General features: G+C 43.4%; 1 protein-coding gene across 2 annotated transcripts in view; it reads right to left on the minus strand.

Annotated features, from left to right (window-relative positions):
- CNTNAP2 (contactin associated protein 2) overlaps nucleotides 1–14109 on the minus strand; it is a 1058280-nt gene that overhangs the window by 136947 nt on the left and 907224 nt on the right. For both annotated transcript variants that reach the window (XM_058654907.1, XM_012930541.2), the window contains one exon: nucleotides 4644–4880. In XM_058654907.1, coding sequence (XP_058510890.1) covers nucleotides 4644–4880 — 237 coding nt within the window. The remainder of the gene's footprint in view (nucleotides 1–4643; nucleotides 4881–14109) is intronic.

Genomic DNA, 14109 nt, shown 5'->3' on the forward strand with positions numbered 1-14109 from the left:
TCCTTTAAGTGCTTCATTTAGTGGTTACAAAAATCATTTATTTTGAGAGAAAAATCTGAGTTGGAGCTCTAAATTTACATAGAGTGAACATGTGTAAATAGCTATGGGACTATTTCCCCCCAAATAAAATTTAAATGGTATATTTGTTCCTTTCAAATAATATCAGAAGAGGATCATTACATGATGATAGGGATAATGCTAATATTTGTCCATGAAAGTAAATTATTGAGAAATGCTCTACTTTTTCGACTTCATGCTCATCTCCTAGGTAGATTAAAGCTGTTATGAAGGATCCCTCTTTTATTGGTTACAGAAAATAATGTGCTTAACAGATTTATCCTCTCCTGGTCATCATCATTATCATCAGCAAGCACTTACCGAGCACCTATTGAAGGTGGGAGATGTGTGTTTGGAACTTTCCATTTCTCCGGGGAGACAGGGCATATTTATAACTGAGACAGATAACCATATAGAATATCAACTGCCAAATGAATGACATTGAAAGTGAGTGTAATAGGACTGAAAGCAAGGCAAGGTCACTGAGAGGAGGCAAGGCTTGGTGATGCTGAGCTGGAGAGGAAGGTGGAAGCTTTCCCAGGAAGGCAGCTCTGGGGGTGGGCATCAGGGCAGGGGCACAGGTGTCCACCGGGAGAAGGGGAGGACTGGAGTTTCCGAACATGAAGGAAGGGTGGGGGGCAGCTGAGTGTGTGGCAGAAAAGTAGAAGAAATTGTTGGATTCTGGGTAATGAGAACAGCTAACACATGTGTTGTCGTCAGATGCCCATCTAGATATTACACAGGCACAGTGTGTACAGTTGTGCATTGTTAAGCAGCAGGGGACTCATTCTGAGAGCCGTGTCTTTCAGTGATTCTGTCATTATGCAAACGTCCCAGAGTGACTATACACACAAAGACACTGCAGCATCAGTAAGGGATACAATATTATCTGACAACCTTCCATCACTAACCAAAGCATTGTTACGTTGCACATAACTATACAGATACAGCACATTGTACTATGCTTTAGACTTATTAACGTATGTGATATTTATTTTGACAATACTCTCACGAGGGAGACACCATCCCTGGTGAGTACCCAATGTGTGGAGCTGCTGATTGCCTAAGGATGGTTAGAATGTAGAACCATAATTGACACTCAGGAAGCCCATCCTCTTATACAGAAAGCTCATGGCATTTGATTGCCGAATTGGGGTCTTAGGGATCTCTCCTGTCTAACTGTGGGGCAGGGGCACCATGGAGTGTTTAGCTTCAATACTCTATATTATCCCCATGGAGTAAGACAACTTTAGCTGTGATTGGAAAGGCGTAAGTGGGAGCAGCTGGGAGCAGAGAGATGACCGGGGCAGAGCATCCTAGCAGGCATGTGGAAGTGTACAGCTCTTCTTACCAGTTTCCCACCAGGAACACAGCTTCCCTCAATCCTTGGTAGAATTAAGGGAAGTGGGGCTAGAAGAGTCACCAGACCAGGGGCCTCCCAATACACCCTCATGCACCTGTCCATGCGGTATTCCAATACAGGGACAGTGAGTGCCGCGCCATGGACACTATGGAGGAGTGCTGGACTGGAAGATTCTAGTCTCACTGGGCAGCAACAGCAAGGCAAAGGATAGGCTGAGAGGTGGACTCTGCAAGGTTTGTTGGCCTGGATGCTGCCAAGGGCCCTCAGGAATGATTCCTGGAAAGGCAGGGAGAGAGGTGGCAGTGTCTCCATCAGAACACACAGGGTATGCAGTGGCTGGCTCTGGGGAACAATCAACAATAGCTTTTAATCTGTGAAGCTGAAGGGATGCTGGGATCTTTAGTTAAGACTTTCTTGCCTTTTAACTTGTTTTGATATTTTGATATAGATCTTATTAGATGCTTATTTCCTGAATGAATTCATATTAGAATTAGATTGATTATTAAAGCTAGAATTGTTTTCTAAATTCAATTTTAATTAATTAAAGGGATTCATTATTTGAGACTGAATTTTAATTAGCACTGATGAGAATGATCTTGCAGTGACTAAAAACAAACTGCTTGGTTTAGGTTTCCAAATGTACTGAGAATGCTCCAGGGATGCCCATGGTGGGGATAGTGGCTGGCGAGAGCTTGGGGCTTGAAATTGGATACCTGGGTTTAGAAATCTTAGGTTTGCCCATCAGTAGCTGAGTGTGCAAGTCATTTATTCACTCTGCATTTCAGTTTTCCATCTGCAGAAGGAAGATGAGAGCATCTACCATGGGGCACTGTATTGCTCCTGGGAATTAATACATGCAAGACACTTACAGCAGTGTTGAGTACAGAATGAGCATCGCATGTTGGCCATGGACTTGATCAATCACAGTCCTTGCACGCACATACTGCCTACTTACACATGCACTTGAATACATGCACCAGGGGATGTGGGTTACAGAATACAGTTGGGACCAAATTTTGATGTGGCACATAATATAGTACCCTGGAGGTACACTTGTCAAGTTATTGACAATATCAAGGGGCAAGCCATCCTTCTGTGTAGGAATGGGAGAAGAAAGCGAAGGGCCACCTTCCACTTCGAGGCTGGTACAGGTAGGCAGAGAGCATCAATGGATCACAAATCCATCAAACCTGGTCCAGGAGAAATAAACTGGGAGGAGAACTCCTCTTCTTGCCTGTTCCCTTGCTTCCTGTATTTTTCCTACTTGACTTTCTGATTAAAAAGGGTTTTTGGCTCCATGGGAACATTTGGCATGTATAGAAGACATCCATTAACTGAATACTTTAAGTTCATTCTCTTCCCCATCCCTCTTTGCTTTACACAGCTAAGCTGATACAAATTCAAGGCTGTAGCTTGCATTTTTTTGTTTATTTAATATTATATTAACTATAATTGCTCTATATCATTACTCTGATTATTTTAAAGACACACATAATCTTCCATATTATCATTATTTTTGATGGTGTTGTATATACTTGATCAGGGTGGGAAGGATTGAGGGTTAGGGGAAGGTAGGTGAGACCATCGTTTCCAAAATTTCTTTCTCTTCTCCTGTATCTGGGGATTGAGGAATACAAGTGGAGGAGCTGCACCCAGCTTCCCAACTGTCCCAGTATCCAGGGATGAGCAACACTGGCCCATCTTCTGCTTTCCCAGGCACATTAGCAGGAAGCTGGATTGGAAGTGGAGTAGCCAGGTTTTCAACTGGCGCCCATATGGGATGCCAGTGTCACAGGGGGTGGCTGAATGTGTTATGTCATTCAAGCTCCTTTTAAAATTTTCAGTGAAGACTCATCCATTCCTATGAAGTTGGAGTTACGGGAGTGGGTGGAGGGTGGTAGAGAGTGCTTGCATTTTCCGGTTCATTCTCCAGATGGTTGCAATGGTCAGGGGTAGGTTCGGCCAAATCCAGGAGCCAATCTTATCCCAGACTCCTATACAGGTATGAGGAGTGAATACTGGGGTATTCTTCTGCTGTTTTTCCTAGCCCACTAGTAGGGAACTGGATCAGAGGTAGAGTAGCTGGGACTCGAACCTGCCCTCATAAGGGATGTGACATCATCACAGATGGAGGCTTCATCTCCATCATGATGATGGTCCCTGAATCATTATTTTTTGTAAATAACAATATGATAAACACTTTCAGGCTGAATCTTTGCCTAACTTTTACTTTTTTCTTTAGGAATAATTTCTGAAAGGGGAAATCTTAGCTGATATATTTTCTTCCCCATCTTTTTTTATTCAATGGTACATTGCCCAGAGAGGGAGTATTTTAGGTTTTATTGGAAAGTCAGATATACAGAAAGGAGGAAAGATAGAGAGGATGGTCTTCTGTCCGATGATTCACTCCCCAAGTGGTTGCAACAGCCAGAACTAAACTCATTTGAAACCAGGTGTCCGGAGCCTCTTTCTGGGTCTCCAATGCAGGTGCATGGTCCCAAGGCTTTGGGCTGTCCTCAACTGCTTTTCCAGGCCCCAAGCAGAGAGCTGGGCAGGAAGCAGGGACACTGGGATTAGAACCAGTGCCATATGGGATCCAGGTGCATGCAAGGCAACGACTTTAACCTCTAGGCTACTGCACTGGGCCCCAGTGAGGGAGTTTTTAAGAAATTAAAAAAAAAAACGTGAATTTTGTTAATAATAATACTTTTTTTGGCTCTCCTGGAAGGAAATCTACACTGGGATAATTATTGATGAGAGAGAGGAGAGGGCGAAAGGGGATGTGACCTCCATATATTCAGCTTGTACAGTCTCTATGGGAAGTGAGCCAGGGGTTGATTCCTTCATACAATAAAAATATTATCTGCAACAGAAGTAATCTTGAAACTCTATGTATGAATTCAAAGTTTCAGAGAGAACATGGGCTTCTCAATACTCGGTGTGTTTACACACTTCTTGGCAGTGTAGACTTGCCTTCCCTGTCACTTCATCCTTCCAGCTGTGCACCCTCGACAAGATGTCCCCACCTCATTCACCTGCCCTCATGGACCCGGTGGTTCAGACAAGCTGATTACAGGCAAGTTCTTTACCTGACTTACAGAGGAGTGAGAGTTGCAAAGAAGGTGTGTGACTTGCTCAATGCCCCGTGGGCAACCCAGGCCCTTGCTGGACCATTCTGTCCACTTGCTTTGAAAGGCAAGAGGCTAAGTATCTTCTTCCTTACCAGTGGGTTTGACGACAACTGCCAAGAAGTCGGTGGTGAAGGAGCTAACGTAAAGCAGGATGCAGGGCGCCTTGGTGGTGCTGAAGCTGAGGAGGATCTGCTCCTTGGCCAGGTCTGGGGCCACGCTCTGCTGTTCCACAGAGTTCTCTGCTCGGCTGCCTGAGTCTTTCACGCTGACCCCTGGGGTCTGGAAGTTGTACCGCAGCCACATCCCCTCTTCAAAGAATGCACCAACATCTGTTGAGAAAACAAAGAGAGGACTGAAGACTTGGGGGTTGGGGTCCTGATGCTGATACCAGCGGCAGTTTAAGCTTGAGCAGACTGTGGATTCCACAACGGCCTCTCAAGCAGCCCGTGAAAAGGCAGACATCAGCCCAAGAAGGACATCAGTGAGACCAAGGACACAGTACTGCGGATGGATGTGGTTTTCACAATACAACACCGTCAAGATCTGAGAATGCCACAGAACATGGGGATTTGTAACATGAACAGAATGGTAAAACGGGGTCGGCATTGTGGTATAGCACATAAAGCGGCTGCCTTCAATGTCCACATCCTGTGAGTTCTGTTGTTCTAGTCCTGGTCCAGCTCCCTGCTAATGGCTGAAGGAAATCAGCAGAAGATGGCCCAAGTGCCAAACGCATGGGAGACCTAGAGGAAGCCCCTGGATCCTGGTCTTGGTGGCACGTGCAGGGGGTTGGGGTGAACCGGAGGATGGAAAAATCTCCCTATCTCTCTCCCTCTTCCTTGTAGTGAAGTATGTTCAGCCAATGACTATGATGCTGACATCTAACAGATGGACTGACTGGTGACTTGGGTGTTTCACTCCCCATCCAGTTCCCTGCTAAGGTGCCTGGGAAAGTAGTGGAGGATGGCTCAGATTCTTGAGTCCCTACACTATGTGGGAGATCCAGAAAAAGCTTTGGGTCCCTAGCTTTGGCCTCCTGTCTTCAGGTTGGCCCAATCCTGGCTATTGTAGCCATTTTGGAGAAAGAACAGAGAATGGAATATCTAGCTCCATCTCCTGTAACACTGTCTTTCAAATAAATAAAAATAAGCCATAAAATAACAAATATTAAGAACCTTAAAGCGCCAGGAACAATATTAATGTATATGGTTCAGACAAAATAACTAACTTTTAAGTTGAAGAATATGCTGAAAAGCACAGATAAACCCCTGATGTAGGGAGTTCATCAGTACATTCACTTTGAGATTGTATTTACTACGGATGCTCACGTAGGAAAGCCTCTGATGAACTCTATGTGCTTGGACATTTTGTGCCTAGGGTGTGAAAGTATAAGAGGTGAAGCCAGAGAGAATTATGTTTAAATTTGCCTATCCTGTTAACTAACTGTGTGGTCTCTGGGGGAAGTTTTTCTTTTTTTTTTTCAATATTTATTCATTTTATTTGGAAAGAGTTACAGAGAGCGAGGGAGAAAAGGGGGGATGGAGGGAGGGCAGAAGGGAGAGAGAAACAGGGAGCGAGAGAGAGAAAGAGCGAGAGCAAGAAAAAAAAATACATATCCTCTATTCACTGGTTCATTCTCCACATGGCTACATGGCTGCAAGTGACCAGAACTGGGATGGTTTAAAGCCGGGAGCCAGGAGCTTCTTCTGGGTCTCCCAAGGGGTGCAGGGTCCCAAGGCTTTGGGCCGTTCTCCATTGCTTTACCAGGCCACAAGCAGGGAGCTGCCTGGGAAGCAGAGCAACTGGGACATGAACTGGCACCCCTAGGGATGTCAGTGTCCCGGGAAGCTTAGTTTGTCATGCCATTGTGTCAGCCCCATGAAGTTTCTTAACTTTTTAACTTCTCTATGCTTCAGAATTTCATCCACAGAGAGAAAGTAGTATTCAATAAATAGTACCACTTATTTTTATTACAATTAAGTAACTTGATATATTACAGTGAAGTAAACACACATTACCATAATTAAACGGAATTCCTAAAATATAAACAAAAGCTAGCTAGATGCTGTGACGGATAAATTAGATGTTTCTGTTTTTAGATGTTTAAAATTTATTTGAAATGAAGGGCTGGAGAGAGAGAGAAAGAGAGAGAGAGAGAGAGAGATTGATTGGCTTATTCCCCAAATGCAAATGACTGCTAGGGATGGGGCAGGCCAAAGCCAGGAGCTGTGTGGTCCCATGTTTTTCATGATTTCCCAGGCTTATTAGCAAGGAGTTGGATTGAAATTGGAGCAGTTGGGACTTAAATAGGTGCTTGTACGGGATATTGGCATTGCAAGCAGTGTCATATTTGCTGCACTATAATGACACCTCCTAAAAGACAATATTTGTGGCAATATTTTATCCTGCAAAATTCATAAATACATCAAAGTATATACCTTAAACATAAGCAAATGTTGTCAATTATGTTACAGTCAAGTTGTCTCTCTCTCTCACACACATACACACACTCTCCATACTTGTTCGTATTGCTTACTCCGTGTTAACTGGTTTCAGCCATTCCCTGGCAGACAAGCTCTCGCTGTGTGTTCCTATTGTTTGCTCTCAAATTCTCCCCTGACTCCCTAGGAAAGCTGCGTCTCCCTGTGTGGATGTGTTTGGTCTTCATGGTCACTGCTCTCAGGCCTCTGCACGCGCCTTGCTGAAAGCATTTCTCAAACTTCATTGCCCACGGAACTCGTTATTCTCGTAACACTTGACATTCCACTAAATTAACATTATGCATAATACTGTGTGTGAAACATTGCTCTACATTATAATTAGTAGGAAAGAACAATTGTTAATAGGATTCTTCCAGCTGGGGACTCTGACATTTGTTCTTGTTAAGCAAGTCGGCTTGGAGCAGTGGTCTCCGATGTCCGGGGCTGGAGTTTGACCTTTCCTTACCAACGTGAAACCATGTTTCTTTGAACAATTGATGACGTGAAATTCTTGCTCTGTTTCTTTCTCTAGGAATTGCTGCCTTCCAGCTGGCTATGGGGGTTAAACAGCCCATGCACAGAACACTTAACCTAGTGCCTGGTTTAGGTGTACAACTGCTTGAAAGAGATGACTCAACGGTCATTACAAAGACAGGTTGCCATCGTCTGTTGGGGATGAGATGCCACCCTCTAGTGTCCTGCCATCACCCACATGGGAAGCTTCAGCAATGCAACATGGCATAGCTGCACAGTCCCATGTTCTTCAATGACTCTGATGAAAAGAGTTCTGTTAACCATAGGTTCTCAGCTACGGGCTATATTATTTTCTTCCTGTCATCTTACTGCGAGGACTTTTACAAATCTATATTAACATAGGTGGGATGGGAATTTTTAAGTGGATTTAAAAAAATGTTTGTTTATTTGAAAATCAGAGTTACAGAAGAAGAAGAAGAGGATTCAGATGGAGAGAAGGAGGAGATGGAGGAGGGAGGGAGCGGGTGAAAGAGAAAGAGAACCACCTGCTGGTTCAGGCCCCTGGTGGCCGCAATGGATGGGGCTGGGGCAGGCCAAAGCCAGGAGCCAGGAGCCAGGAGCCAGAAATTTCATCTGGTTCTCCCCCTTGGATGGCAGGTACCCAAGTCATTGCGCCATCTTCTGCCACTTTTCCAGGCCATTAGCATGGAGCTGGATCATAAGCGGAGCAGCCAGGACATCAACTGGCACTCATTACGGATACTGGTATCACAAGTAGAGGCTTGACCTGATACACAACAATGCTGGCCTTGGGTCCATTTTATCACAGAGAGGTTCTATCAGAGAATGTGGGGGTCATTATTATGTAAGAACAGATTTGGGATGTGTGAGAAAGAGGAGGTCAGACTGGGTCTAGAAGGCAGGGAGAAAGGGGGGCTAGACACCAAGGTCAGAGAACTCAAGCCAATCAGATGGGAGCAGGCAGGGATGCTGTGCAGGAAAAGACAAGCACACTGGACATGAAGTTTAAGAGTGTGCAGCATGGGACCAGGACCTAAGGAAATGCTTAGAGAAGGTCTCTGAGTAGCAATGATCTGAGTTAGCGGTGCAGTGCTGCGCCAGTGAGGACCAAAGCTTCCCACCAGCCAGGTTACCTCTGTAGTCAGAAAGTGAAGGGAGCTGAAGCCTTGCATCCCTTTCAGACTGACTGCCTGGGAGCCTGCTGAGATGCTGGTCCTCAGGCCAGTCCTAGAAGTGAGTGTGGAGCTTCTGAATTGGTCTCTTCAGAATCAGTATTTTCAAAAGGATCCTAGATTAGTATATGCGTGTGAGATCTTTGCGTAGGAGCCAAGGTGGGATGGGGCATCAAGTGATGCCCCATGGAGTGGGTAACTGAACTGTACCCACCCTGGTGAGAGATTATGTGTTTATCAGCTAAACCCGAGACAGCCATTTTAAGGCAGATTACAAAGGGAAGGAACTTCAGAAATGGAAGGATGTTAGATACACAATCCAAAAATATGCCTTGGAGAATACTTTTGGTGTGTTTTAGAGTCATCATTAAAAAGCACCATGGATTTATGTAGGTTTTGGAGGGAGGGATACACCATCCTTAAATGTGTTATTCTGAAACTGCATCATAAACCAACTGTTAAACCAAGGCCTGAGAGAGATGTGGATCATTTAAAGTTTCAAGTGGCAGATTTATAGCTGTCATTCCATTGTTCCAGACAGTTTTAAAGAAAATGCCAAATCAGGCTACTGCAAATTTTTTTTTTAGGGAAGTAGTACTTCCATGTCTTCTGAATGAATAAATAAATAACACTAACTTACTAAGCACTCATTAACATCATTAGACTATCAAAAGTATTGATGTATAGTACTTAAGATTTTATGATAGTCCAAATTTTGTAATATTCATGATTAATAGAAAAATAATACATTTTGGATCTAGATACTGTAAACTGTATTATGAAAGACATTTATAAAATTGTTTCTAAACATTTTGGAGTATGTCATCCTATCTATAGCCTTAAATTCATAAAGATAATAACCTGAAGTAGGTAAGTGACCTTGTGGAAACCATTGTCTGGTTTCTGAAACAGGTTAAATATAAGTGTTCCCATAGTGGACGAAAGGAAAAATTCAAATGCTTGGAATAAAATCTACAAATCACTCATCTCAAAACAACATTTGAAATTTATTCACTGTCTTCTCTCGTCAAAGTCTTGAAGTTTGCAGAGCAAAAATCCTCCAAACAAAAACCCAAATCAAACAGCTGGCATTCACTTACTTTATTAAATTGTGCCTTATTCATTTCATCTACAAGTTAAGTAATTGCTGTTCTTTTGACTTCCCATTTATGATGTATCCCAACCTATATTTTTAAAAAGTTTGCATGGTACTTTTTGTTCTCTTACTTCCCAATGAATATACAGAATTCAAAGTCCTTGATTTGAAGATGTTTATTTTCCCCCAAAGACTTGTTTGAAGGTCAGAAACTTAAAACTCAGAAATATTTCTCCATAGACCTGATGTTCTGAATGATGATGAGCTTGTCAGGAGAGCCCACGGTTACTGGCCCACACTAGATACATAATAAAATATAATTGAAGAGTGCCACTGTGTATTTGTAATTAAAATAGAAAAGCAAAACAAAACATGTTAAAATCTACTTTTAAAGTAAGAATCCAAGGGATGTCTGCTCCTACAGGGATCTCATCGCTCCAACCCAGTGGTACATTGGCAAATGCTGAACACAATGGAGTCTGCGGGAGTCTTATTAGTAGTTTTTGCCTATTCCTGTGGTGTAAATACACCCACCTTGTCTGATTTCAAGCTGCCAGCGTGAAATCATGAAGTATGGAACTGAGAAGGGAGGCCTCCTCCCCTGTGGGCTGTCCCCAGTACGCAGTCTCTTCATTCACTCAGTCACTGGACCAGTATTTCAGCAAACCAAACTGATTGAGCTTTCTTCTCCTTACATTCTTCTGTAAACATTTTAAAATTTACTTGCTCTTTCCTGCCTCCCAAAGCTTGCTTCTATCCTCACTCTCCTAGGTTCTGTAAGCTCGGAACAGCTTCTGTTGAAGTCTGGGAGGGAGAGGGCATTCCTCTTTGGGATTAGCTACTGAGAAGGCTAGCCACATCCTCTATTGGAGTGTCCGAGTCTCCTCTGTGTCTGGCTCCTGGCTCCTTCTGTTAGTGTCTCCACTGAGAGCATCCTTGATGGCTCAAGCACTGAGGTCCTTTATTTATTTATTTATTTATTTATTTTTATATATTTTTATTAATATTTTGCATTATGTGACAGTTTCATAGGCTCTGGGAATTCCCCCCACCCCTCCCCCCTGGTGGATTCCTCCACCTTGATGCAGCATTACAGTTCAAATTCAATCAAGATTCTTTCCTTGCAAACATATACTAAGCATGGAGTCCAGCTACTTGTTGTCCAGATGGGTTGAACAGTTTCTTGGGGAGACCATTTCTGGTCCGAAGTCAGAGTTGGTATAATATCATCACAGTCAATTAAGAGTCCCAATATAACCTCAACAGCAATTTGCAATATTATGGAATTGACATGGTTTTGAGTAACCAGTATGTTAAAAAAAAAAAACAAGTCCTAACTACAACCTATGATTAGCTCATTGACATCTCAATTTTAGTTTATATACAGGACTGGCTGCTATATACCTTAAAATGGCTATAGGGTACCATTCAGCTGTTTCGTGTCTATTTCATTTTAGTATTTAGCCATTTGTTGTGTTGAAGTATAGTTTTGTTGATCTTGGCAGATTTTGGGATAATCTAGACTGGCTTGTAACTCTAACAAGATATTTGTCGACATTTAAGGAAGCACTGAGGTCCTTTTCACTCGTGTGGGAGATCTGGGTTGAGCTCTGGGCTCCATTGGTGTCAGCCCAGTTCAGCCCTGGTCACTGCAGCATTTGAGGAGTGAGCCAGCACACAGAAACTCTCTTTTTCTGTCTTTCTGTCTTTTCTGTCTCTCTCTCTCAAAAAAAAAAAAAAAGTCCTGGGAGAGAGAAAGCTACTGGGGAGCATGATTTAGTAGCGTCATCACAGACCTGAGCCACAGCCTTAGGGTCATTAAACTATTTCATGGCTGAATTTCATTGCTCAGAATAATCATTCTCATTAACTGCTTTTTAATTAGTCATCTAGGAAAAGAGCTAAGTGAATTTCATGCCGTTCTGCTCCAAAGACCTCGGACATCACCCTCTGCGAGCCCCAGGATTCTGCATTAGGCTTTGGCTCCTCCCAGGGCAATTTGCACAATGCAGCTGTGTTTAACCTCATTTCCAGGAGCTATCCCCAAGGCCCTGCTATCCTGAAACACAACTGGGTTCGCTTGTGGTTTTCCACCGTGAAATCTGCTTTCCCTACCAAACTCACTCTTCAATTTCCCTCCTGAATGCTTTTTCTTTGTTTGTTTGATGTTTTCTTCAATTTACTATAATCATTTTGGACTAACAGCATTGGACCTGGGGTAAGTTGATGTTTCTGTCTACTAGTTTTGTTTTCCAGGTGGGTATCTATTGTAACCAATTTCCCACCATCTTCTCTAAGGGCCTGGTCACTTCCAGGTCAGTTTCCATGTAATAACAGTATATGTGATGGAGCAAAATAGCCAAGAAAAATCTTTTAAATTTAACCTGAATAGTGTTTGCTGCCCACGAGAACAAGTTGAAGCATATTACTTTAAACACATCAGTAAGCCATTATGTGACTGTGTAGGAGCCAGGCTGCCTTCCTGCTTAAAGTTGAACAGCAACAGGACAGAGCAACTTCACCGGGATCTTAATGATGAAGATAGTTTGCATCTGGTATTTCCAAAGTTGTGCTCCAGAGGCCAGGTTGGTAAATATAACTGGGTTATCAAGGAACGTCCAAAGCTTCTTGACAAAATAGAATTACATAATAAAAGTGATAACTTTATTCAAGTTGAAGACACTTAAAATCTTTCTTTTTCTTCTTATTTTTTTTAAAATTTGAAATGCAGAGTTATAGAGTGAGAAGGAGAGACAGAAGGAGAGATCTTCTACCTGCTGGTTTACTCCCCAAATGGCTGCAACAGCCACAGCTGGTCCGGCCTGAAGTCAGATACAAGGAGCTTCTTCCAGGTCTCCAACATGGCTGAAGGTACCCAAGGATTTGGTCCATCCTCAGTTGCTTTCCAGATCAGCAATGGAGCAGCTGGGACTTGAACTGCCACTCCTGGGGGATGCTGGCACCACCAGTGGAGGTACAGCCTGGGATGCCACGGTGCCAGCCTCCAAGTCTAAGATATTTTGTAAGTAATGATACCAGCCGTTTAAAAAGCAAAAGATTTATATGGTCTGAAGAGAAACCAGAGTATGATACCAGCCATTTAGTCCATCCATAAAGAACTGGCGACTGAGAATTTAAACCTACAGTCTTTATTGCATCATTAACCGTAGGTTCTCTTTAAGGAAACAAAAAGGAGTCCGATGTGTCAGGTGGTTGCCTAGAGCTTTCCTATAGAAATGCACAAAATTGCCCTTCTTTAATGAGCGGAATGTGTGAGAACATTGTTCTGGTAGTGGGCAAGTCCTCGCAGGGGAAATTTCCCAGGGTTTTTTCCTCTTTTAACTATGGTTAACTTCTTCAAAACACGCTCATAATAATCAGATGCTGTTCTCCAGGCCTCCGCAAGATCTTCTGGAAAATGTCCTCAGCCTTCCCCCAAAGCATCGCCATGACCTTTGCCCTTGACCAGCCAATATTTGCTTCTCCTGGACCACTTCTCCTTCCTGCCAAGGCTCTTCTCTTGTTCCAGTTCTTCCCACAGACATTTCAGGATCTCCATCCCACTTGCAGAAATTTCCTGCGGAAGCACCATTCTTACCTGCAGTTTACTTAGGCACAACCATTTCGACTCTTGTTGGGTAGAAAGTCTGCCCTACTTGGATTTTTCAGTTGGAGTTGTGTAAGTTGACCCACGCCACAGTGCCTGCTTTCAGTGCTGTTGACAATCATTTCTCTTTAATTAGGGCTTGAACATGGTGAGCCCTTCCTTGCACACTAAAGTGAAAGGTCTCCACTGTGGGTTCCATCTTTCTTAAGATTTACTTATTTTCACTGCAAAGTCAGATATACAGAGGAGGAGAGACAGAGAGGAAGATCTTCCATCTGCTGATTCACTCCCCAAGTGGCTGCAATGGCCAGTGCTGAGCCAATCCGAAGCTGGCAACCAGGAACCTCTTCCGGGTCTCTCACGTGGGGCAGGATCCCAAGGCTTTGGGCCATCCATCGCTGCTTTCCCAGGCCACAAGCAGGGAGCTGGATGGGAAGCAGAGCCACTGGGATTAGAACTAGTGCCCATATGGGATCCCGGAGCGTTCAAGGCGAGGACTTTAGCTGCTAGGCTACTGTGCCACTCCCTGTGGGTTTCATCTTTATCAAGATGTTCTTTCTTCAAACTGAGTTCTCCATTTGTAAACTGCTGATTTACTTGGGACCTTGTCTCCATAAAACTTTTCATAAGGCAGCAATGATTTCATTATTCTTCCGTCCATATTTCTTCATAAACTTGATGTTTGTTTTTGCTTCAGTTTTAACATAA

The sequence above is a fragment of the Ochotona princeps genome, chromosome 25 (assembly GCF_030435755.1).
Source record: "Ochotona princeps isolate mOchPri1 chromosome 25, mOchPri1.hap1, whole genome shotgun sequence".
Lineage (NCBI taxonomy): Eukaryota > Metazoa > Chordata > Mammalia > Lagomorpha > Ochotonidae > Ochotona > Ochotona princeps.